Genomic DNA, 23,152 nt, shown 5'->3' on the forward strand with positions numbered 1-23,152 from the left:
GATGTTACCATCGGGAGAAATTAGGTGAAGGGTATATGAAAATATATTATTTCTTACAACTGCATGTAAATGTATAATTATCACAAAATAAAAACGTGAAAACAAATGATCATATATGTGTGTGTATATGTATCAAGAGCTAAAATCATAGTCATAACTTTCTGAACTAAAACTTGGCAACTTTAGTTCAGAAACCATCAGTCATTTCCCTACTCAACATCCATATTAGGCACTGTGCTAGGTGTTGAAGATTCAGGAGTAAAAAAAGCAGGAAATATGAAATACGAAAATAGCTCAATGTATGAAAAAGATCATTATAGCTTCAGTCATACATGAAAATTGGACTCAACTTAAATTTCTAACAATTAGAAAAAAGTTAATTTTTGGAATACGTACTCAAAGTGATTATAAATACTACTTAACAGAACAGAAAATGCTTATAACATTAAGGTGAATGTTAAATCATATATTCGTTGGTATTATAATTAATGACAACTTGTTTTTTATATGAATAAAGTTTTATTAAATTTTAGATAATTAGAAAGAATAAAGAAATGCAAGATAAATGCTTTCTAACAACATAGGAAACTTGCATCTTCTCTGTGTCATGGTATTTTCACTTTTATTAAAAAGTATAGACATTCATTTATTTAAATGTTTACAAAGCCAAGAACCATCAAATGGAAAAAAATAACTCATGCTAAAGTAAATTCAGCTTTTCATCAATATTGGAATGGTTAGGTTCTGAGCTTAGCCCTCTTGGAAAAATAGTGTATGCAGCAGCTGTTGGTTTCCATTTCTTCAAATAAGTCTGAAAATCAGGAGGCTACTCCCTGTGATGACTATCCTTACAGGAAAAAAGGGCAAAAAAGCATAGTGGGAAAAGGGAGCAAGAGACCACATTGGGAAAAGAAAAGATGCTCTCACTGAATCATGGGGTCAGTACCACAAATAATTTAGAAAAAAAGTCTGGAAATAAATCATTTGTGTGCTGCTTAAAGTGTGATTAAGGCGAGATCGTCACCAATACAAGTATGGCCAGATCTGCACAGCACAAAAAAGAGTGGGGAGTTTGTAAATTATCTGGTAGACTCCAAGTCCTGCCACACCAGATAACTAATCACACAAGGAGTTATCTTTACAGCGGTGTCAACTACATTTGGGCAAAATTGCAACCCTGAGCTCTGACAAATATAGGGCAGACCCTCCCAGGAGCATATCTGAAGACATCCTTTTAGTCTTAGTTTCATCTCTTTCACAGAAATAATTATTTTGGAAAAAGAAAAGAACTCCTGCCCTCCCTGTAACAACCTACTAACCTCTACTTGTCAAACAAGGAGAAAGTTGTCTCACTTGGTACAAAGGGCATCAGGTGCTGCCCTCATTAAGAGTAACCCAGTGTGATAGCAAGAGAGACCTGGACAGCCCTGCACAGAGGCTGCCAGGAAGCTCGGCCCCACACCTGCCTCCCTGCTCCTGTGCTGCCCACACAACCTCTCTCTTTCCTGCTGGACCTCCTGTCGGGCTCGATAAACACAATCACTGAATGTGGTGATGACAACACTTTTCCTTCCTAGACCAATGCCTCTCATGTATTTAAAAAAAAAAAAAAAAGTAGTGTTCTTTTTAAAAAAAATACTTTTCCAGGAAATAATCAAAAGTAATTGTCATGGGCCTGTAGCAGACCCTGGAGAAACACAGCCGGGTGAGAATCTGTCGATATAGCAATATTCCAAGTAGGAAATTCATGGTTCAGGAAGAGATAAATAAATAAATATGAAGGGGCTTTTCAAAGAATTTCTTTTGTTTTCCCCTCATTTCTTACTGAATTTTGTTTGTGTAAAATGTTTTGATTCTATGATACAAGAGCCAACCCTGTTGGGACCAGTGTTTACCATTCATGCCATTAGCCCTGTACAGAAAGAAGGAATGCTTGGGAGAGGCAGAAAATATCCCAGGGTTGTTCATTACATTTCTAAAGACACCTATGTTTTAAAATAATTGTATTATTTAAACTCCATCTGGCACTTTAGTCTCCTGAAAAACTATTAAGTTAGGCATGAATTAAAGAACAAACCCATCTGGACTGTAGTTTCAGTTTTAAGTGCTATTCTGCTCGTATATCCTTTTCCTTGGCTTGGCACATCTTTGAGATCCAGCTTATTGAATAGAATCCTGGGACATGTGTGGTGGGGAAACAAGTCTTCATGACAGAACATTCCAGTTCTTTTCACAAATCTTAGTGGCCAGGTAACACCATTTGCCTTCTTCTTTGTGCTTTTTACTAGTATCATTATAAGGAAAGTGTTTCTTTCCCAGCACTCGCCCACCACACCCTCCCCCTTATATGGGGCATTCCACTAATCTTTTCTGAACACTCTATCCACTCACGTCCTATACAAGGGACCCGGCCCGGCTCTGGGCGGGTACCATGACAGGGATGGCGCCAATTCGCTCCAGGGTGGCTTGGCTGATGGTGTAGGAGTGTGTGTGCTGAGGCTGAGGCCTAGGCTTCCTGCTGACGGAGCCATTGCTCCTGGACATGACAGGCGGTGATGACCCTCTGTTGGCTGTCACGACCAGAGTCTTTTGCGGAGCTGGGACCAGATGGCTCCCGTTAGTGTAGATAGATGGTATATTGGCATTGCCTGAGTGCAGGGAGAAAGATTGGCGCAAGTCACCAAAGTGGTTAAATGACTCCGTGTTTCTATGCACTTTTGGATTGTTGCTCCAGTATCGACTGTTGTAGGTGTTGGAAGAGGTCAATGTGTTGTTCTCTGAGGAGGATATCTCGGTGTGAAATGCTTTGGCAGAAGAGGAACATTTAGGTGGAAGATCGTCCTCTCTGAAAAGGAACAAAATAAAGTTGTCGTTAGGTTTTACTTGAGGTTCACACCTACCCTCCTACCCAGGACTGTTTCTTCTATGTTAAGGCTAATATATCTGTGAAATACAAATCCTCAGGAAAGACCACACTAACATGACTGCAAACAACAGTCTCGTGGCCTTGGCTTTGACATTCATTCCCTTTGAGAAAATGCTCATGAAAACATGCCTCACTTCTCAGTCTCTAAGAGTAGAAAAGGTCATTTCAAATCTCTCAAAAACTGTGTCTTCCAATATAACATTTTGCCCTAAATAGGAAACTAATCCGTGAAGAAATCCACTGAGCTAGTTGCTGTAAAATAGACAGGAAACCAAGCTATGGGTGTGGGGAACTTCAAGAAATGGCTAGAGTTTGCCTCATTGCACTTTGGGATTAGAGAAATCTTTGTGGTAGGCTGAAAGAGGTTTTCCGCAGTGCTCTTCTGCTGAGATGAAATCTGTTCCTGCGTTACAGTCCAAACCCTTAAGAATTATAAGAGGCTAAGAGAAGTCATTAATTTAAGATGTAATTAACATTTATTGAGAACCAAGCAGTCTACTAAATGTTTTATGTAAAAAAGACATAGCTCCTATACCCAAGAAGCATATGGTCAAATGGGGGTGACAAATGCAAGAACATTTGCAAGTCTGAAAGGCTGGACAGGGAGCTAACGTCAACTTATGTGAGGAGGTGATGCCTGGACTAATCTTGAATCAGATCAAGTAATCTACTGAAGAGATGGATAAAAAGGGAAGGAGCATTGTCCAGGAAGAGGGCAGAGACATGAACAAAGGCCCTGAGGCATGAGAGAATAAAGAACAGGCTGAAACATGAAGTGATCGGGGAAGTGGTGAGACATAAGAGCAGGGAAGCAGGTGAGGGTCAGATCCTGAAGGGCTGTGTACGTCATGCTAAGTAGACTGGAGTCATTAAAGTATTTTCCATAAGGATATGACATGATGCAATCTGCAACTGAGCCTGAACCTCCATATCTCCACAATATGCCAAGAGTCATTTTCTTTAACGATCATTTTGACACTGTTTTCTTAGGTTGTTCCTATTCTTGACAGAACTGTCTTTCACACCAAGCCATACTGCTTTGGCCGATCTGTGTACCGGTATTGATATGCTCTTCTGGTCTTCCTTCCTGCTTTATGCCCTCATCTATTATATGTGTTAATGGTAAACACATGTTTGAATCTAACCTTTCTACTGTGGCTGCCACCTCACCCCACTTACTCTAGAGAGATGGGAGGGAAAGGAAACATTTTTCACTTGTGTCCTCCTACTCCTCCTCTGCCATGATCCAGTAAAGAAAGCTGACTAGTACCATGAAGGAAAGTGATATGACATACAAGAAAATATCATTTAGTTATTTTAACTAGCTTGGCCATGACAGTCATAAGACTAGCAAAAAAACCTTAGTTGCCCAAATTAATTGAGAGACAAATATTGGCTAAGCAGACAAATTATCTGACATATGTGCTCGCTTCGGCAGCACATATACTAAAAAAATTGTCTGACATACAAACCTTATTTCATTAGGAATTTCTTCTTCCTCCTCCTCTTTATTTTTGCTTCTCCAGTAAAAGAATGCCCCTAAAATTAGTGCAATGCAAAAAATGACAATAACTGCACCAGTGCCAATGGCTCCAGCTATTAGTCCAATGCTCCTGGGCTGGGCTGCAAAATACATTTAAGGTATATTTAAAGAACAAAAAAAGTAAAAAGAGAAGCAATATATACCCTTGCAACTTTATACACATAAATTTACTAAAGAATCTTCTTAAAATGTACAAAATTGCCTAAAGTATGGCACCCATATAAAGTTAAATTTCCCTTAACTTTCTGTATCCCCAGTGACTAAGACTAACACAGAGTTGGCTCACATTTATTTAGTGAATGAACAGTTACACGATTCACAGCTTCAGGAGAACCACACCCAGGGCAGAGCAGGAAAAAGATGGTACCTGTCTAACCTACCTGATCTCCCCCTAATGAACCCAGCAACCAGTAGGATAACTTATCGCCTCATCCCAGCCAGATCACTCCTTTTGCAACTAGAATTCAGATAACTCGGAATTCTCAAATAAATAGAAAAGTTCTACACTGCTTATTTATGATAAGGGCACCCAACAATTAAGCAGATACTCGTATAAGGGATTTGGAGAAAATACAAGAAGGTCTTGCCCTGGCCATGGCCATAGGTCGTTACAAATTTTATAATGTCTATCGCACTATTCAATCATAATTGATTTGATTCTAATGACCCTAAGGAGAAAGACATTTTGTCATAAAGAAGATGCCATATTGCTGAGGCTGAAAAGTATACGTAAGGCACTTACAAAATATCTTCAATAATGATTAAAACCAAAAGAAATTCTATTTAATCTTCAAGCAATCTAAAAAAAAAAAGTAAGCAGAATTCTTCATTCTCCAGTTTAGCAAAGATCTTGGTGTTTTAAATTCAGAGTGGACATCAGAATTTTATATACTTACGTGAAATAACCTGGAGATCCAAAAGACAGGTGCTGGTACCAATGGCATTAGAAGCCACGCACTGGTACAAACCGGAAGACAGAGCGCTGATATTCCGGATGGTGACTGTTCCTTGGACCTGGTCTGTCAGAAAAAGAATAATCAAGTTAGGATTTAGAGAAAGAAAATAAGAAAACCAAAAAAATTCAGCAGAAGGCTATAAAAAATGGATAAACAATAAAGAGGTATCAATAGCTTTCTTTGCAGAGACTTTTTTTGTTTGTTTTTTATTGTTGTTGTTGTTGTTGTTCATGAATTTTAAAGACTCAAATCACAATATCATGTTAAAGTCCTGGAGATATAGAGGACTGTCCTGAAAATAAAGACAACCTTACAACTTAATCTGCAAATCTCCGTAAGGATCCACATCTGAGTAGCCTTCCCTGAGGAAACAGTGGCTAATGCCTATCTTAGAGAATTTACAATCAGTAACACCAACTTTTAATTTGGAAGAAATGCAATAATAATAATAATAAAAAAAGAAGTTAAACTCATTACAGTAATGATCACTTCATACTTGATGGAAAAAATATACACTCTCTCAACGATTTTTTTTTTAAAAAAAGAACCATCCAGCTAAGATGTGCCTTAATTCCTGACCCACAGAAACTATGAGATAATAAATGGTCAGTGTTTTAAGCTAAGTTTGGGCATAATTAGTTATGTAGAAGTAGATAACTAACACGGGGGGCCAGTCTTCAAACACAGGTACCAAATAATGAGGATTGTCCATCAGTCTGTCACTAGGGCATAGTATTACACTTAAGATGTGGTAGACATTCAATAAATATTTATGGAATAAAAAAATCCATTCTGTACTCAAAGGTGTAGATTGTTACTCCTTTCAACAACTGTTGTAACTGTTTAAGTTCAGATCCTCCAAGAAGCAGATGCCAAGACAAGAAAGATACTTATCAGAGGGTCTGCCAGTAAAGGAAATGGAGAGGGAGCTGGAGAAGGCAGGGAGAGACTCAGACTGAAATGCAGTCTGGCCCCTGTGAAGGAGAGAGGGAAGAAAGAAGGGGTGTGGGGGAGGGAGTGTCTCAGACTGCAGCACAGTGTTATGGAAGTTTCCACTAGGTTGATGGGGAGTCCTAGAGCCGAAGTCACCTGTTCAGGGGGTCCCACCCCTTGCAGGAACAGGCCTGCATGAGTAGCCCCACTGTGCCCAGTCGCTGGCTGGGCGCTGTCCAGGAGAAGCCTGGCCTGGACGCGAAACACAAGTGTATCCTGGAGGAAGCAGCCCTGGCCGTCAGTCACTTCCGTTCCCCACCGCAGGAGATCTGAGCAGTGCAGTTTCAAGGCCACCACGTGATATTCCCAAGAAATGTTTCAGGAGTTCACATTTTAGTAATTTATCAACATTAGCATAGTTTTACTCCTTATAAATAAAATGTAAATGACTTTCAGTAGTAAAAACTAAAGGTAACAGGTATTACTATGTGCCAAACATCGGCTAAGCTTTTATATGTATTATCTCGATCTTTACAATGCCTCTATGAGGCGTTATTATTATTAATCCCAATGAACACATAAGGAGACTGAGGCTTTAGATGACTGAGAAGGTTACACAGCGAGTCACTAGGAATTGGAATTGGATGGAGGGTTGTCTGACCTCGAAGCTCTAGGCTCCTCTGCCTCCCTCAGGCACAATGTAATGCATTTAGTCATCTCAACCCACTCGAAACAACAGCTGGAAATCTAGAAGTTAGTGGACGTGGCTGCTAATGGCACATTTCTGGCACAAATTCCACGTATTCCCTAAAGCAGCGCCTGGAGTCACTGCCACCCTGGGCTGGCTTATTTTTACAGGGAACTAAGAGTTAGTTATCTTGTTTCTGCTGGCAACCTCCATGTCTATCTAGGTCAAAGGCAGAGCAGAGAAGCGGAGCAGGCAGCAAAAGCAGACCTGACCACAGCACGCATGCGTTTGTTCATTCACACACCTAACAAACAAGTCTTTATTGAGCACCTTTCTGTGTGCTGGGTGATTTCTGAGGACGGTGACATACCATGAACAAGACAAACCCAATCCCTTATGTTAATGAGAAATCTAGGCAAGCAATCACAAGAAATGAGCTAAACGCCCGCACTAGAGCATACAGGGTGTGGGGAGCACACAGGAGGGGCATCTCATGAGGAGCAAACGGAAAGTGCTCCACACTCAGGCCTCGCTCTCTGCCTTTCTAACACAATGCAGTGGGTACTGTTAATGACTGAATCGTCACACACTGGAATTCACTTCAATACCAAGGATATAGGCCAGGGAAAGGAGATTTATTATTTGCTTTTCATTTATTTTTGTTTTTCAATGGGAGCATTTAAAGGGTCAAACCCATATTATATGGATAACTTACTCATGCAGAACATGATGCTTGATGAATTTGGACATTTGGACTATACCCAGGTCTATATACTTGCTTGGCATTTGTGTACTCTTCCTTTTCCTCAAAGACAAACAAACCAGTGGGTACCACACTTCCCGAGGTTATGAACTTGCAAGTTATATAAATGTCTAATCATTATGTTGTACACCTGAAATTAACATAATATTGTATGTCAACTGTAATTGAAAAATTTTTAAAATATAAGAATAGAAAGAAAAAGGGAAACAAACTCTGAGGGCTGCCAATATGTAGGAGCTTTCAGTGAATTCACTCAGATACTTGGGCCAGTCTAGAGGAAAACTGTGTTCTCCTCCTCTGTGTTCTATCTGATTTCCCAGACCCTCACCAAATGCCCCTGCTCTGTGCCCCCCACCTATATTCTCTAGTGCTGGCACTTAGCCCATTCATTGTGACTGCTTGCCTACTTGTCTCATTAAGATAAGGGGCTGAATTTGTCTTGCTCATTGCGTCACCATCCTCAGAAATTACGTAGCACACAGAAAGGTGCTCAATAGATAAAGGGGTTACCTTCTCTTTAGTGTCCATTGTGTACCACACGCGCTGTACTAAGAGCTTTACATGTCTCGTTTAATCTTCAGAATCTTAGGTTTTATATTCTCACAGAAGCTATGCAATTTGTCCAAGATCACACAGTACACAAGTAGCAGCAATCTATAAAATCATGTCTGTCCATGTCAAAAGCTACAAATCACCACACATTTAAAAGCACGATATTCTATGGAGTGCATCTATAGGATATTTCCTAACCATCCAATGTTCCAACGTTGTTAGTATTAAACTAAGCCATCTGCCTAACTCCATCTTAAATACAGGACCATGTCATCAGGCAAGAAAACCATACTCTGGGCAACTAATCCCACAATCCCCCACACTGTGTTTTTTTTTCCTAAACCCTGAAATTGTAGAAATTTGATCAGCTCACACCAAAACAGTACTTCTGTTAACATTTCCACAGAGATAATTTGGGAAATTTTAAATGGCTGATATAAGCAGCATTCTGGCACGAAAAAAAAGGTAAACTTTATAATTCTTACTTTAAGAAGTTATTTTTAAAAGGTGAAGTCACTGTTCTTCCCTTTGTCTCTACAGACACAAACACCACCAGCCGACTGATGTTAGAAGTATTAGACACACCATGCCTAAGCTAACTCAGAACGTCATCAGGGAATGAGACGGACACATAGGTAAGAGGATTAACCAGAAGCAGGACAGGGCTGCTTGTGTAGTCGAGGCAGAACGAAGACAGGAGCACCTCTTCAGCAAGCACCAGACTGTTTCTAGACACAAGCACGAGATGGGCTATTTTCTCAATCTGTTGCTTCACTTGGCCTGCTCTGGCACAGAAGTAATTTGTTGAAATGAAGTTAGAAAATAAATGTTCTTCTGATCGTCTTTCTTTTAGAGAATAGGGAAAGTGTGGAACTATATTTGAAAGCACAAATGGCATCACACTCCACTCTGTTTTCACCTGCAGCAACAGCATACCCCACACAAGCTATGCACGTGGACTAAGAAAAGATGCCCTTTAGAACTAGTGAGAAATAAGTATGGGCACATTTCCACTTCCGGCCTCCCTCTTTGGTTCCCGAACCACTTGTAGATTTTTTCTAGACTTCGACAGGCTGGGCTGCAATCTGCCCTGCCACCTACCTACTATGTACTCTTGAATGTGTTACCTCTCCTTCACTTATGTTTTTAGTTTCCTCGTGTGTGACATGGAGCCACCAACATGCCTCCACATCATAGGTCATTATGAGAACTAAATTAGACAATGCATGTAACAAGCTGCCTGGTAATGCTTCCCTGCAGACATTTCTTCCTATCCTCAACACTTTATCCTGAGTGTATATACGCAGAATAAGTTGTGTACACACACACACACATATTTAAAGAATGGATAAATATATAAGCTAATGAGTATAGTCGTGATCATCGCTGGTAGTAATTTTTTAAATAAGAGGAAGTACATTTGCATGGGTCTTGCTTCTTTCCATTAGAGGGCAAAAAGAAAGGGGAAAAACTTGTCTTCAGTCAGAATAACATCTTGATTAAGAGAAAATAAGCGCCTGTTTATTCAGCAACTTAAGTGGGTGACAACTTTTTTACTCCCTGAGAGAAACACTCTTACTGGGAAGGGAAAAGGAGAGAAAGTTCCAGAAGGACAATCGAGACTGCTGAGGCTGCCAGGCACTGCAGGGGAATGGGAGTGCTTTCTATCAGCAGACTTTGGGCAAACCTGGTACCTGTCCTCTCTAGGCATCAGTCTTCCCCTTTGTAACAGGAGCTGGGCTACAGCAATATTTAAGACACTCTCCAGCTCCATTTATGACCTCCATACAAAGTTCTGCACAGAGTTCTCAAGCAAGCAGGAGAGTTAACCATCTCACTCCACTATATTACTAAATTATGAAAAGATGAGGACGACAAAAGATTTCTTAAGAACCATGAAGGAAAAAATGCATAATTTATAAAGAAGTACTGAAATAATCAGAAGATATCAGGGAGGGTAAATAGAAAACATAAAAAGTTAGAAATACATCTAAATATATCCATAATCACCACTAATATAAATGGATTTAATCATCAAAGGACAAAGGCTCTCAGGTTGCAGACTGAAAACCAAACTAAACCCAGACATACGATGTTTATAGGAGATATATCTCAAGCATAAAGCATGGAAACCTGAAAGTATATGAACCATAAAATAGAAACATACCAGAAAGAATTAACCAAAGAAAGCTATAACAGGGATTTTAATCACAGGTAAAATAAGGCAAAAATGCATATTAAACATAGAGAATCAGTGAGATATAACACCCTGAAAGCACCTAATGACATAGGCTCAAGACAGTATATATAGTATTGGTATAATTGCAAGAACAAATCCACAATACTACAGTGTGATTTTTAAACACTTTTCTCATAAAATAATAGCTGAAACAGATAAAATATCGGTAAAGACATAGAATATTTGAATAATACAATTCAATTATCTATCATCTATCCATCCATCCATCCATCCGTATATATCTATCATAGTACCTATCACTGACATAATGACTCTTACTATTCTCTGCCTTGCTAACTCATCTATCTATCTATCTGTCTATCTATCCACCTGTCTATCTATCCATCCATCCATCCATCCATCCATCCATCCATCCATCCATCCATCCATCCGTATATATCCATCCCAGTACCTATCACTGACATAATGGCTCTTTCTATTCCCTGCCTTGCTCACTCCACTCCAAACACACTGGCATCTCTGTTGCTCATCACAAACACCAGGCACACTTGTGCCTCGGGGGCCGTCATATGGCTGTTCCCGCTGCCTAGAATGCTCTCCAGCTCCATATTCACATGGCTCACTCCTTCATTGTCTTTAAATCATTTCTAGAATATCATTCTCTCAGTGAGGCTTACCCTAAGCAACTTTCTCAAAACTGCATCTCCTCATGCCCCGACAAATCCATTTTACCCTGATCTATCTTTTCCCCATGGAACTCATCACTTTGTGACAACCTCTGCAATTTGCTGATTATGTTCAATCTCCATCCACGAGCACATAAGCTCTACACAGGGAAGGGTTTCTGTTGCTCACTAATATATCTCTAGCACCTAGAACACTGTCTGGAACATAGTAGGGCCCAACACATATTTGATGAATGAATAAATGAAGAACAGAAATTAATACAAGTATACAAGAAGATAAAATCAAAAACTTCATTCAGGCAGATTGATAAAATAAATAAATGAATGAATAAATAAATAAATAATAAATTAATAAGAAAAGCACAAACAGAAGTAGGAATGAAAACGGGAACATAAATACAGTGTTTTAAAATTCACAATAATACTAATGATGGCATAAATGTTAATATTTATTAAGTGCTTATACATGCCAGATGTTCTAAATATTTTCCATGTGTTTTCATTTAATCTTTATTCCACACTGTGAGGCAGCTTACTAGTATTGTCTTCATTTTACATATAAGAAAACTAAGGCACAGAGTCACATAGTCAGTGATTCCTGGAGCCAGGATTCCAACCACATCCTCTAACTCCAGAACCTGCACTCTAAAATACACTCCTCTGTTTTCATATAAAGAATAGTTCGAACAATTTGATGCCAATATGTATAAACTTAGACAAAAACAGACATTTTCCAGAAAAACAGATACAGGAAATCTAAATAAACTTACCCATTAGAGAAACTGAATCAGTAGTCAAAAATCTACCAACAAAACATTAACAGCAAGGCAAATTCTACAAAATAATCAGATAATCTCTCTTACACTATTTCAGAAAATAGAAAAAGAGGAAAATCTGTCTGCCTCATTTTGAGGCCATTGTATAATGTGATACTAAAACTGAACCAAGAAGAATAGAAGACAGAAAAATCATAGGCCATTCCCACTTATGATCACAGATGCAAAATTCCATTAAAATATTACCATACTGAATGGAGCAATTTATTCAAAAATAATCACAATCGGACTTTATTCCTGAAATGCAAGGATGTTTTAATGTTTGAAAAATCTACAAATGTAATTCACTTACTGACATTTTGGTCAGGATAATTCTTCATTATGGATGCTGTCCTGTGCATTAAAGAATGTTTAGTGGCATTCCTCAGCTCCACCCACTAGCTGCTAGTAGCACCCTCCTCCCAGCTGTGACAATGAAAAATGTCTCCAGATATTGCCAAATGAAACTGTCCCCTGTTGAGAATCCCTAATGTAGAGGCTGGTGAACTGTCTCATGCATTAAGCTTCCACTTAATGGAACCTGGGCCAGTTATACAGGCCTTAAAAGCACAGACCCAAGTACTATGTTTCGCTTCAAATAATAACCTTAAATATGGTTTTCACTTATCTTAGAATTCAAAAGTATGATATATCAAAATGATAATACTAAATCAACTTTATTATTCCTCTGTATGAAAATGAAGTATACCTCACAGGATACTGGTTTTAAATTTACTCAGCTCTTAAATATCCACGTATGAATTATATGAAGTCAACTTTTTGGTAACTTTTATTTTGACATGATTTTAAACTTACAGAAAAGTTGCAAGAATACCACAAGCAACTGTTGTATATCATATAGCATTTATTCAGATTTGACAACTGTTCATATTTTGCCCGATTAGGTGTATCACATTCTCAATAAACATATATTTTTCTGAACCATTTAAGAGTGGGTTGAAGACATTGTGCCTCTCATCCACTAAGTACGTGGTATTTCTTAAGAACAAAGACAATCTTCACATAATCACACCACAAGCATCAAAGTCAAGAAATTGAACATTGCTGCAATGGTATTATCTAACCCACAGTTTACACTCGGATTTCATCAAGTGTCCCAATAATGTCATTTTTAGCTATTTCGTCCTTTGTCCAGATTCCAATCCACGATTCTGCATTGCATTTACTTGTTTTAACTCCTTAGTCTCTTTCAGTCTGGAACAGTTTTGTCTTGCCCTTTATTTGCCTGATGTTTCCTCATGATTGGATTCAGGTTATGTGTTTTTGATAGGAATAGTATTAGGAGACAGAGGATACCAGTTTGTCACAACATTGGTAATGTTCATTTTGATCACCTGGCTAAAGGGGTATCCACCAGGTTTCTCTACTATGCAGTTACAATTGACCCTCCAACAATGCAGGAGTTAGGAGCGCTGACCCTCCACACAGGTGGAACCCTCAGATACTTTTTGACTCCCCAAAGACTGAACTACTAATAGCCTACTGTTGACCAGAAGCCTTACCAATAATATAAACAACTAGCACACATTTTGTATATGTATTATATATTGTATTCTTACAATAAAGTAAACTAGAGAAAAGAAAGTGTTATTAAGAAACTCATAAGGAAGAGAAAATATATTTACAGTATTTATAGAAAAACATCTGCATATAAGTGGACCCATACAATTCAAACCCTTGTTGTTCAAATACTATTTTTTTCTTTGTAATTAATCAGTAATTTGTGGGGACATATTTTAGAACTATGTACATGTCTTGTTCCTCATCAAACTTTTGTCCACTATTTTGACATCAGTGATGATTTTCCTAACTCCATTATTCCTTCTACGTACATTAATAGGCATTCTACTATAAGAAAATGCTTTTCCCCCCTCCCAATTTATTTATGTACACAAGTAGAGATTCAGGCGCTCTCATTTTATGCAATGGGGTATGCATTTGTTTTACTGTTCAAATTGTCTCAGATTGGGCCAGAAGAAGCTTCTTCAAGCTAGCCTATACACAAGGACAGTGCTAATCCCCAAATATTGTGTCCCTGTCACTAATCAGATATCTGTGTTGCGCCCCCGCAGTGTCAAATATTCTTTTCTCAGAGAACACATCCTGAGTTTATATAAAGCAATTGCAAACGTATTACTAAAGTAAATCTTCTGGAAAAATTCTGTTATTTTGGGATTAAGTGCTACTTTTGAGATCTTTATTAGTATAGCCATCAAGGGGAAAATTTAAATAAAAATCAGACTCATTTAATGTACATTAATAGATGAAGTTATCTAAAGTAATTCTAATAACTGATCCAGTTTGAATTATAAAAGATAAACATTTTCATTTTTGCATTCAAGTTCACTTTTATACCTAAAGTGCCAAAGGGTATTCAAGTTGCAAAGAAGATACTGAGAAATTTGGCAGATATATATTTACTCAGAAATAAAGTTATGGAAAGCTCTTTCTATAGATATTTCACAAATTACAAACAATCACTTTTATTTATTTTTTTTTTCAAACAATCACTTTTAAATATTTGTAATTCCCGATATTTCAAAAAATGTTATAAAATAAATAATTGAATCTATTTTAAACATGTCACTTACAATGGTGAGATTAACAAATTAGTCCACCAAAAATACTATTTAGCCCACAGTTTGGCTGAGACATGTAGCAATGAGCAATCAGTAGGGAACAACAGTATTGCAGAAATCAGTATTAGAACAACCCAAAAGTTATGCTGAAAGAAGCTTTTTAAAATAAAGAAATTTCAGCTAAGTTAATTAAAAGGTGATGGGAGGTCCATTAATACTTCTGGTGGGATTCTTTAAAAAATCTTACAAGCTCTGTAAGAGGTCGGTGATCTTGGTTGTTTAATATGTCTACCTTTACCATACAATTTAGGACTTTCCTTTTCCATAAACCATCAATATGATTCAGGCATAAACCATCAATATGATTCAAACTTATCAGGCATAACTAAGGTTGCTTTAGACCTCTCCATTAACTGCCAACTCTTTAAGTTTTGTAAATCTGCCCTCAGAATGCTACAAGGAACATTATCTGTATTAGAGATGATGCAACACTCGAGACTGCTAAATTTTATTTTCTTGAAATAGATTTTGTATACAATTATATAATTTCCTCTCATTTTACTTCATGCATTTCCCCCAATTTTTAAAGGGTGTTCTCTTTAATATCAAATTTAAATAGCTGGATCTACATGTAGAAAACCATCAATGATAAGACATGCCTCTTCCATGTTTACCTGTCTGGTGTGATCAACTCCTGGATCTCCCATGATTTGGGGCCTTTTCCTGTTCTCTTCCCCATCTTCCTCCTCTAATTAGACTTGAGGCTGAAAACAGGATGAGTAACCCTCTCATGACCATGCTGACGTTTCTCATATCAAAATAGGCAGTTGTGTCTCAAGTAGGAAGTGGATGTTTAGTTATAAACATCAACAATTATTTTACAGTTAATATAAAAATAGCTACCATGTAGCTATTTTAAATCTTCACTAAAATGGAACAGAATTTCCATGTATAGTTACCACTGGATAAGATACATTTCGTAAAGGCAGCAATAAGAAGATAAAAGAAAATGGTTTATTCTCTTTAAAACAGAAAACATAAAATGATCCAGACATCCTTTTCAGCAGTTACAAATACAGTGTGTCATTTTTCAAATGCTATTAAACTACATTGTGAGTCTTAGAATCATAACTTTCCATAACTAATTAAACGGGTAAAGTGACACCATACATACCCTGAGTGGCTGTTGGAGGTAGTTTGAGGGTAGTATCTAACTTCTCCCAAAGGTAAGTTGGTCGAGGAATGCCTTCCTCTGAACTACAGAGCAGGATGACATCGCTGCCGATATCCTGGGATCCTTGGATTTGGCAGTGTGGGGCAGAAGGGGGCACTATAAGAGTAAGCAATAAAGGATGCATTTACTATGAGCCAAATGATGATGGAGGCGACCTCAACATTCAGCACACTGGAACCCCAGATAACACTGTTTTTGAAACACGTACCAGAAAACAACCTCATGAATGAAGCCAGTGGATAGTTACGTACTAGTCACAGGGCTTGCGTATAAGTGCAGGGCTTACAATGTCAGTTGGCAGGGAGCAAAAGAGTTAAAGGGGCTACACCCTCAACTTCTATTTTCAAGGTATCTTGGGGTCATGGTTCCACACTGCTTCCTCTGAAGAATAATTCTTAAAATCCTCTGCACCACACACTGCCTTTAAAAACATTACTAAATACACACATGTTCACAGCAGCATTATTCACAATTGTTAAAAGGTGGCAACAACCCAAGTGTCCACAGATTGATGAATGGATGAACAAAATGTACTATGTACATATGGTGGAGTATTATTCCACCTTGAAAAGTAAGGAAATTCTGACACACGCTAGAACATGAATGAAACTTGAGGACGTTATGCTAAGTGAAATCAGCCAGTCATAAAAAGACAAAGAATGTGTGACTTCACTTATATGAGGTTCCTGGAGTAGTCAAATTCATAGAAACAGAAAGTAGAGCAGTGGTTTCCAGTAGCTGGGAGGAGAGGGAACTGTTGTTTAATAGGTAGAGTTTCAGTTTTGCAAGATGAAAAGAGTTCTGGAAATTGGTCGTACAACAATGTGAACGTACCTAACACTATTAAACTGTACACTTAAGAATTGGCTAAGATGCTAAATTTATGCTATGCGTGTTTTACCACAATTAATTTTTTTTTTTTTTAATTAGTGAAAGAAGCCACGTGTAGAGAAGATATTTCAAGGAAGAGCAAACAACCACTTACCCTGCCAGCTACTCCGGCAAAGATCACCTTTAAAAGGTTGTCTGTTACTTTACAAACAAAACCCAAACAGACCCACTTTACACCAAATTCTGCTTTATGGGGGGAAATTAGAGTAAGGGTCAAGTATATCTGCTACTGGATAGTAATGCAGTGGACATTTTATAATCATTAAGACAAATAAGGACACAAGGAACGTGAAACAAAAATTACCAAAAAAAAACCAACAAAAACAAAACACACACACACACAAACACACTAAAGGTGGTGGTTTATAGTAAAAAAAAAAAAAAAAAAAAAAAAAAGTAAGTAAATAAAAATATAAACTAAGCCCATGGCTTAGAATCTCATACTGGGGAACGTGGGCAGTAGAGATGAAATACAAATGATGACATACTTGCAATGCTAATGGCTTTTCAATAAATGTGTTCAACCTTGCAAAAATGACTGAATGGAAAATGAACGTAGAATGTAGAGGAATCAGGAAAGAAAGTGGGTGGGGGAAGAGAGAACAATGAGAGGTTATAGGTAGGAAGAGTTAAACATCTCAGAAAATCCTAACTGCTATGATGAGATGACCAATCTCTTCAATTTACTGGCTTTGATGCTGCCACTGTGATGCTATGGGGACATCACAAAATATGGGGAAACCCAAAATAATTCTTTGAAGTCGGTAGCATTAATTCTAAGATAAATTAAAGGCTTTTTATTTCTTCCTATAAAAAATGAAAAAATTAACTTGGATAATGTGGGAAGATAGTTACCTAACTTACAGGTAGCAGCAGAATAACATTAAATGCCAACAGTACTCTGTGTCCAGTTCTCAGAGTTCTATAAAGTCAATACAATTTTAATATATTAGAGTGACTCGTATTTCTAAGGTAGAAATTTCCAACGTGGTCCTTAGTTTTCTTATTCTGTTTCAAGACTGGAAGAACAAGGCACCACATCTATAGCATATCCTCACCCAAAGAAGGAAAATGGCAACACTGCTGTCCTCCAGTGACTCAACAATGGAAGGAAAAAGGAGGAGAACCTGCCAGGAAAGATGGGGGGAGATTCTGAGACTCGAGTAAGATGGAGGATAATAAAAGCATCAGCTGTTCTAAGTACTTCCTCGTTCTCCCCAAATGAACTGAATTTAGCTACTTCTACCACAAGTGTTCTATTTCAGAAGCAGCAGAACTGAGAAATAAAACATGCTTAGAATGGACTTAATTATTAGATAGTCTCATTTGCTGGTATAACGGAATGGTACTGATTTAAGGAAAGAGAGCTAAATTTTAATCTAAATTTTATTGTTGTTCATTGTCTTGGAAAAGACCATAAATCTATTTGGTCTTGGTATTAAGACCAAATTGATCATATAGTTTATCATTCAAAACAAGGAAACTTTTAAGAGTAAAGGAAGGTATTATTAAATTATGCCAGGACAAGAGAAGTCAGCCAAGAACTGGAGTGAGTCTACTCTGTTACATAGTCATGAAGTAGCAGTTAATTTAGTCTCACATGTGCTGCAACTTCTGCTTTGTACTCGTAATGAACAATTCTTGATTTAATTTGCTCTCAACAGTAAGCCCTATCCTGCAGAAGTTCAAGGCAAGTGAGAGGCCACTTTTGATAGTACTTTTTCACACAACCTTCAGAAAAAATCATTTAGAAGTAAGCCTTAGAGAGCCACCTGACATGGAGTAGGGGTGGAGAACACTATTGTAAGAAGCATAGAGAAGCAGGGTTGACATGGGTCTGAGAGGAGCAAGGACAGGAAAAGGACACAAGCAGACTGAGAGTGTGAAAGGACAGGCAGAAGGAAATGCGCTTGAGAGTAGATTCCTAAGTACAGCCAAAGTGCCCGGAATAGTTCCTGTCACTCACCTAAAACAGTGAGACCAGTGACCCCAATGTTCCTGCCCCCTCTATCTGGAAGGTTGTTAACCAAACACTGGTAGGTGCCTGTATCTGAGAGCTGAGTGTTATTAATGAAGATGGAGACATTGGTGGCTGGCATGGTGCCTATAAATCCTACCCTACCATGGAACCGGGGGGCACCATCAAACGTCTGTCCACCCTGATACAGAATGACCTGCAAAAGAAAGCAAAGTAAATAAATTGGCCACTGCATCTCCTTCTAGACATATAACAATAACTATCTAGTAGACAGTCAGTAGACTGCACCAAACATTAGAAAATGTTATTTCTAATCTTAGAGTTGTCACCAAGTTTTACTATGGCACCTGTCCATAGGTATGTAGGGGTTCTGAATTCTTACATACCAAATTAAAAGAACATTGTTTCCTTACCTAACTCATATGAATATTTAAAAAATGCTACCCTTCTATCAGCCAAAAATATTTTTACCAGTTCAAAAAATTAATTCCAAAATCAAAGTTAAAAAAACAGTTATTCTCACGCTTAATAGGATACAAAATGGTAGAACACAGTTAAAGACTGAATATTAGTGAATGTCATAAAAGAGAAGAAGAGTTATAAGCCCATGATTGCTGTTCTTATGTCAATTTCTATTACCAAAGTTAACTATTCATGGAAGAGGACTCAGAATGGTGTTGCAAAAAGCCCTTTGGGCTGAGAGTGAGGGACTTGGTTCTATGACAGCTCTACCTGTAAATGTTTAGGTAACTGTGGTCAAGTCTTTCTTGGCCTCTTTGACTCAATCATTGACTCCTAAAATGATGAAGTTGAACAAAATGATCTCAAAGGCTTAGTCCAATTATAAAACTTCCATAGTTTTAAGAAATACAAGAAGTTTCTATTAAATATATCTACTTGAATTTCATATCAGAAAATTTAGCTTAGCAAATATTTTTCGGTAGTAATAAGTTTATTGAAGCAGAAAAGCTTTATAAGAGAAAAAAGTTAACTTTGGGAACAAAGGTATACTCATGATCACAATTCATTAATTTTCTGAGCATTATTTTCTGAAGTGGGTATCACATATTATGGGTCTTTTATCTGTAATTGATGCACCTTATTAGGTAGTAACTTGTATTTTAATGAACCCTAATTTATTTGAGGCTCCAGTATGCCTGGCTTTGTATATTATAAAATATTTGTGAAATTAGCCAAGTAATTCAAGTACTACTATGTAATGTTACTTCCTTAACATCATCACTATCTTTAAAAAGTCCTCTCTCAATATGTCTATGTTAGTGACAGTTCTTTCCTTTCAAAATATATTTTGCTTTTTCTGTCTTCATATTTCCTGTCAGTGATTTTTTTTTAAATGAAATTCAGGTCCCTACATAAAATTCTCAAAAGAATCCCCTTGACATATGTAAAACAAACAAACAAACAAACAAACTTTTGAAAAAGAGGATAACCTCTTCTGATAGTTGAGTGACTAATAATGTAGGAGTAGGGTTTAAAACAGCATAGGTACACTGAAAGTGCCACCTTATTCTAGAAATCAAATACGTACTCAGGATGCTTTCCTACCCTCTTCTGAAAAGATGAATGTTTAGAGGTAGCCCAGGATGGAAAAGAAATACCTGTTCAGGCTGGTTGGCATTGGAGAGAGGAATGACCATCCAAATTACATTGAGGTTAATGAGGGCTGCACTGGTAGTGAAAGTGCAGGGCAGGACTGCTGTGTGACCGCGGGCCACTTGGATACTCCCAGGGCTCTCTGAGACTTCCAGGGAAGCTGCGACACCTACAGAAGAATGAACAGGAGATCATGGACTCTCCCTTCTCTGAGAGCCCAAATCCCTTCAGAAAAGGTTTGTGTGTTTTACATTATCGATAATGTAAACAGACTGACATGACAGTCTCACTAAACAACTACTGACAGTCACTAAGTCAAAATAATAAAAATTGTGCATCCATTTACCTCTTAGGAACTACAAGTGAAAAACATTAGAGGCTAGTTATTCTATTTTGTAAGACACTGTCTGGTATTTGGCCAGATTCAAATACAACATGGCAGAATTGAACTGAAAGGGTTTGCGTAAAACCTGAAATGGTGATGAGGGATGAGAAATAAGCCAAATTCTTCTGAAAGCATCCTTACAATGGCACACTGCAAAGTTAAATACTTATATATAAGTCTAACAAAAATATATGCAGGAACTAGAGCCTGAAAACTATAGAATACTGATGAAATAAATCAAATAAAACCAAATAAATGGAAAGATATGCAATGTTCATGGATTGGAAGACCTAGTATTGTTAAGATGCCAATTCTCCCCAAATTGATCTATAGATTCAAGGCAATCCCAATCAAAATCCCAGCAGGCTTTTTGTTGATATTGACAAACTAATTCTAAAATACAAGAAAAGGGAAAGGGCTAGAATAACCAAAACAATATTGAAAACGAAGAACAAATCTGGAGAATGCATACTATCCCATTTCAAAATGTGCTATAGAGATATAGTAATAAAGACAGTGTGGTACTAGCATAAGGCTAGACCATCAGATAAAAGGCACAGCACTGAGAGTTCTGAAATTAAACCCTTATATTTCTCGTCAAATGCTTTTCAACAAAGGTACAAGACAATTAAATAGGGAAAAGAATAGTCTTTTCAACAAATGGTGCTAGAACAATTCAATAGTAATATACAAAAAAAAACACCTCAGACCCTAACCTCATAGCACACACAAAAATTAACTCAAAATGTATCATAGACCTAAATGTAAGAGCTAAAACTACAAAATTTCTAGAAATGAACATAGGGGAAAATATGTATGACCTTGGGTTAGTCAAAGAGATGTCAGATATGTCACCAGACCCATAAATCAAAAGAAAGCAAATAAATAGGACTTCATTAAAATTTTGAAAACCTTTATGCTTCAAAAGATTTAATCAAGAAAATAAAAAGTCAAGGTACAGACTGGGAAAAACATTTGTCATACATCTGATAAAGGACTTGTATACAGAATACACAAAGAATTTTTACAACTCAATAATAAAAAGACGAACCTTAAAATGGGTAAAATATGCTCAACATTATTACTCATTAGGACACTGCATATTAAAACCACAGTAAGACGCATTACACATCCACTGTAATGGCTATAACCAAGACAAAACCACGTGCTGACAGGGATGTAGAAAACCTGGAATCCTCATTCTCAGCTGCTGGGAATGTAAAATGGTACAGCCACTTTGGAAAACAGTTTCAGTTTCAACAGTTTGACATAAATTTACCATGCAACCTGGCAATTCCATTTCTAAGAATCTACCCAAATAAATCCGAAATACGTCCACACACAGATTTGTCCGTGAATGTTCACAGTAGCATTATTCATATCATACCCCGGAATGGACAAACAAAATGCAAGAATATCTATACAAGGAAACATTATTCAGAAATAAAAAGCAACAAGTTACTGACACGTGTTACAACATGTATGAGCCTCTCAAAACCATTCTGCTAAGTGAAAAAGGCCAGATTCAAAAGACTGCATATTACATCATTCCACTTATATGGAATGTCCAGAAAAGGCAACTCTGTAGAGACAGCAAGCATATCCACGGCTGCCTGGGACTAGGGTGGAGGGAGTAGGATTGATGCAAATAGGTTCAATGGAACTTTCTAGGGCGATGAAAAACTTTTAGAACTGGATTGTTTGGATGGTTGTACAACTCTATAAATTTACTAAATACAATTGAATTTTATACTTTTAAAGGGAGAATTTTGTGGAACGTAAACTATACCTCAATAATGCTGTTAGAATTCAAAAAAAAAGTAAACAGTGACTTACCAGAGCCAACTCCTGGGACGCCCAAATCAACTGTTATCTCTTCTGAAAAGAATATCTGCCCCTCCCTGCCCCGCCCCCTCCGGGACTACTGCACAGTATGAGACTAACCGGAGATTAAAATGGTCAGGGAGATCCAACAAAGAAGCTATTCTAATCATGAAAAATACATTAAGTCCAAGGCAGTATCTCACACTGTTTTATTTTGAAATGATATTATCTCAATTCTCCCAAAGAAGTAACACAATAACATATGGCTATGCTTACACTTAGTTTAGAAAATAAACAAACACACATAGCACCTTCCTTTATAGAACTTCACGTTCTTCACATGTAGTCTGATGATGTTCTCAGTAAATTCGCAGGATAAAATGTTTCATAAAAGAAGCCATTGGTGATAGACTATAAAGCACTTAATAACATCAGGGAAAGTCTCTAAGCTAAATAACATTAGGGAAAATCTCTAAGTTTTAAACAGGAAAGTTGAAAGAACCACCGGCATTAAGAGGCAGAAAGGGAAGGTTATTTGATCCTGCAACAGGCCATGAACAACAG

General features: G+C 37.6%; 1 protein-coding gene across 6 annotated transcripts in view; it reads right to left on the reverse strand.

Annotated features, from left to right (window-relative positions):
- Positions 1-452: 452 nt before the first annotated feature.
- IGSF11 (immunoglobulin superfamily member 11) overlaps positions 453-23,152 on the reverse strand; it is a 197,938-nt gene continuing 175,238 nt past the window's right edge. For 3 of the 6 annotated variants that reach the window (XM_081065859.1, XM_081065862.1, XM_081065861.1), the window contains 6 exons: positions 20,385-20,548; positions 18,754-18,961; positions 15,837-15,992; positions 5,366-5,488; positions 4,399-4,549; positions 506-2,845 (listed from right to left, as the gene is read on the reverse strand). In XM_081065859.1, coding sequence (XP_080921985.1) covers positions 2,395-2,845; positions 4,399-4,549; positions 5,366-5,488; positions 15,837-15,992; positions 18,754-18,961; positions 20,385-20,548 — 1,253 coding nt within the window. In that variant the 3' untranslated portion in view covers positions 506-2,394. Of the gene's footprint in view, positions 2,846-4,398; positions 4,550-5,365; positions 5,489-15,836; positions 15,993-18,753; positions 18,962-20,384; positions 20,549-23,152 lie in introns of all 6 variants that reach the window. The other 3 variants (XM_081065860.1, XM_081065863.1, XM_081065858.1) reach the window with 2 other exon arrangements.

Source organism: Rhinolophus hipposideros, assembly GCF_964194185.1.
Source record: "Rhinolophus hipposideros genome assembly, chromosome: 2".
NCBI classification, from domain to species: domain Eukaryota; kingdom Metazoa; phylum Chordata; class Mammalia; order Chiroptera; family Rhinolophidae; genus Rhinolophus; species Rhinolophus hipposideros.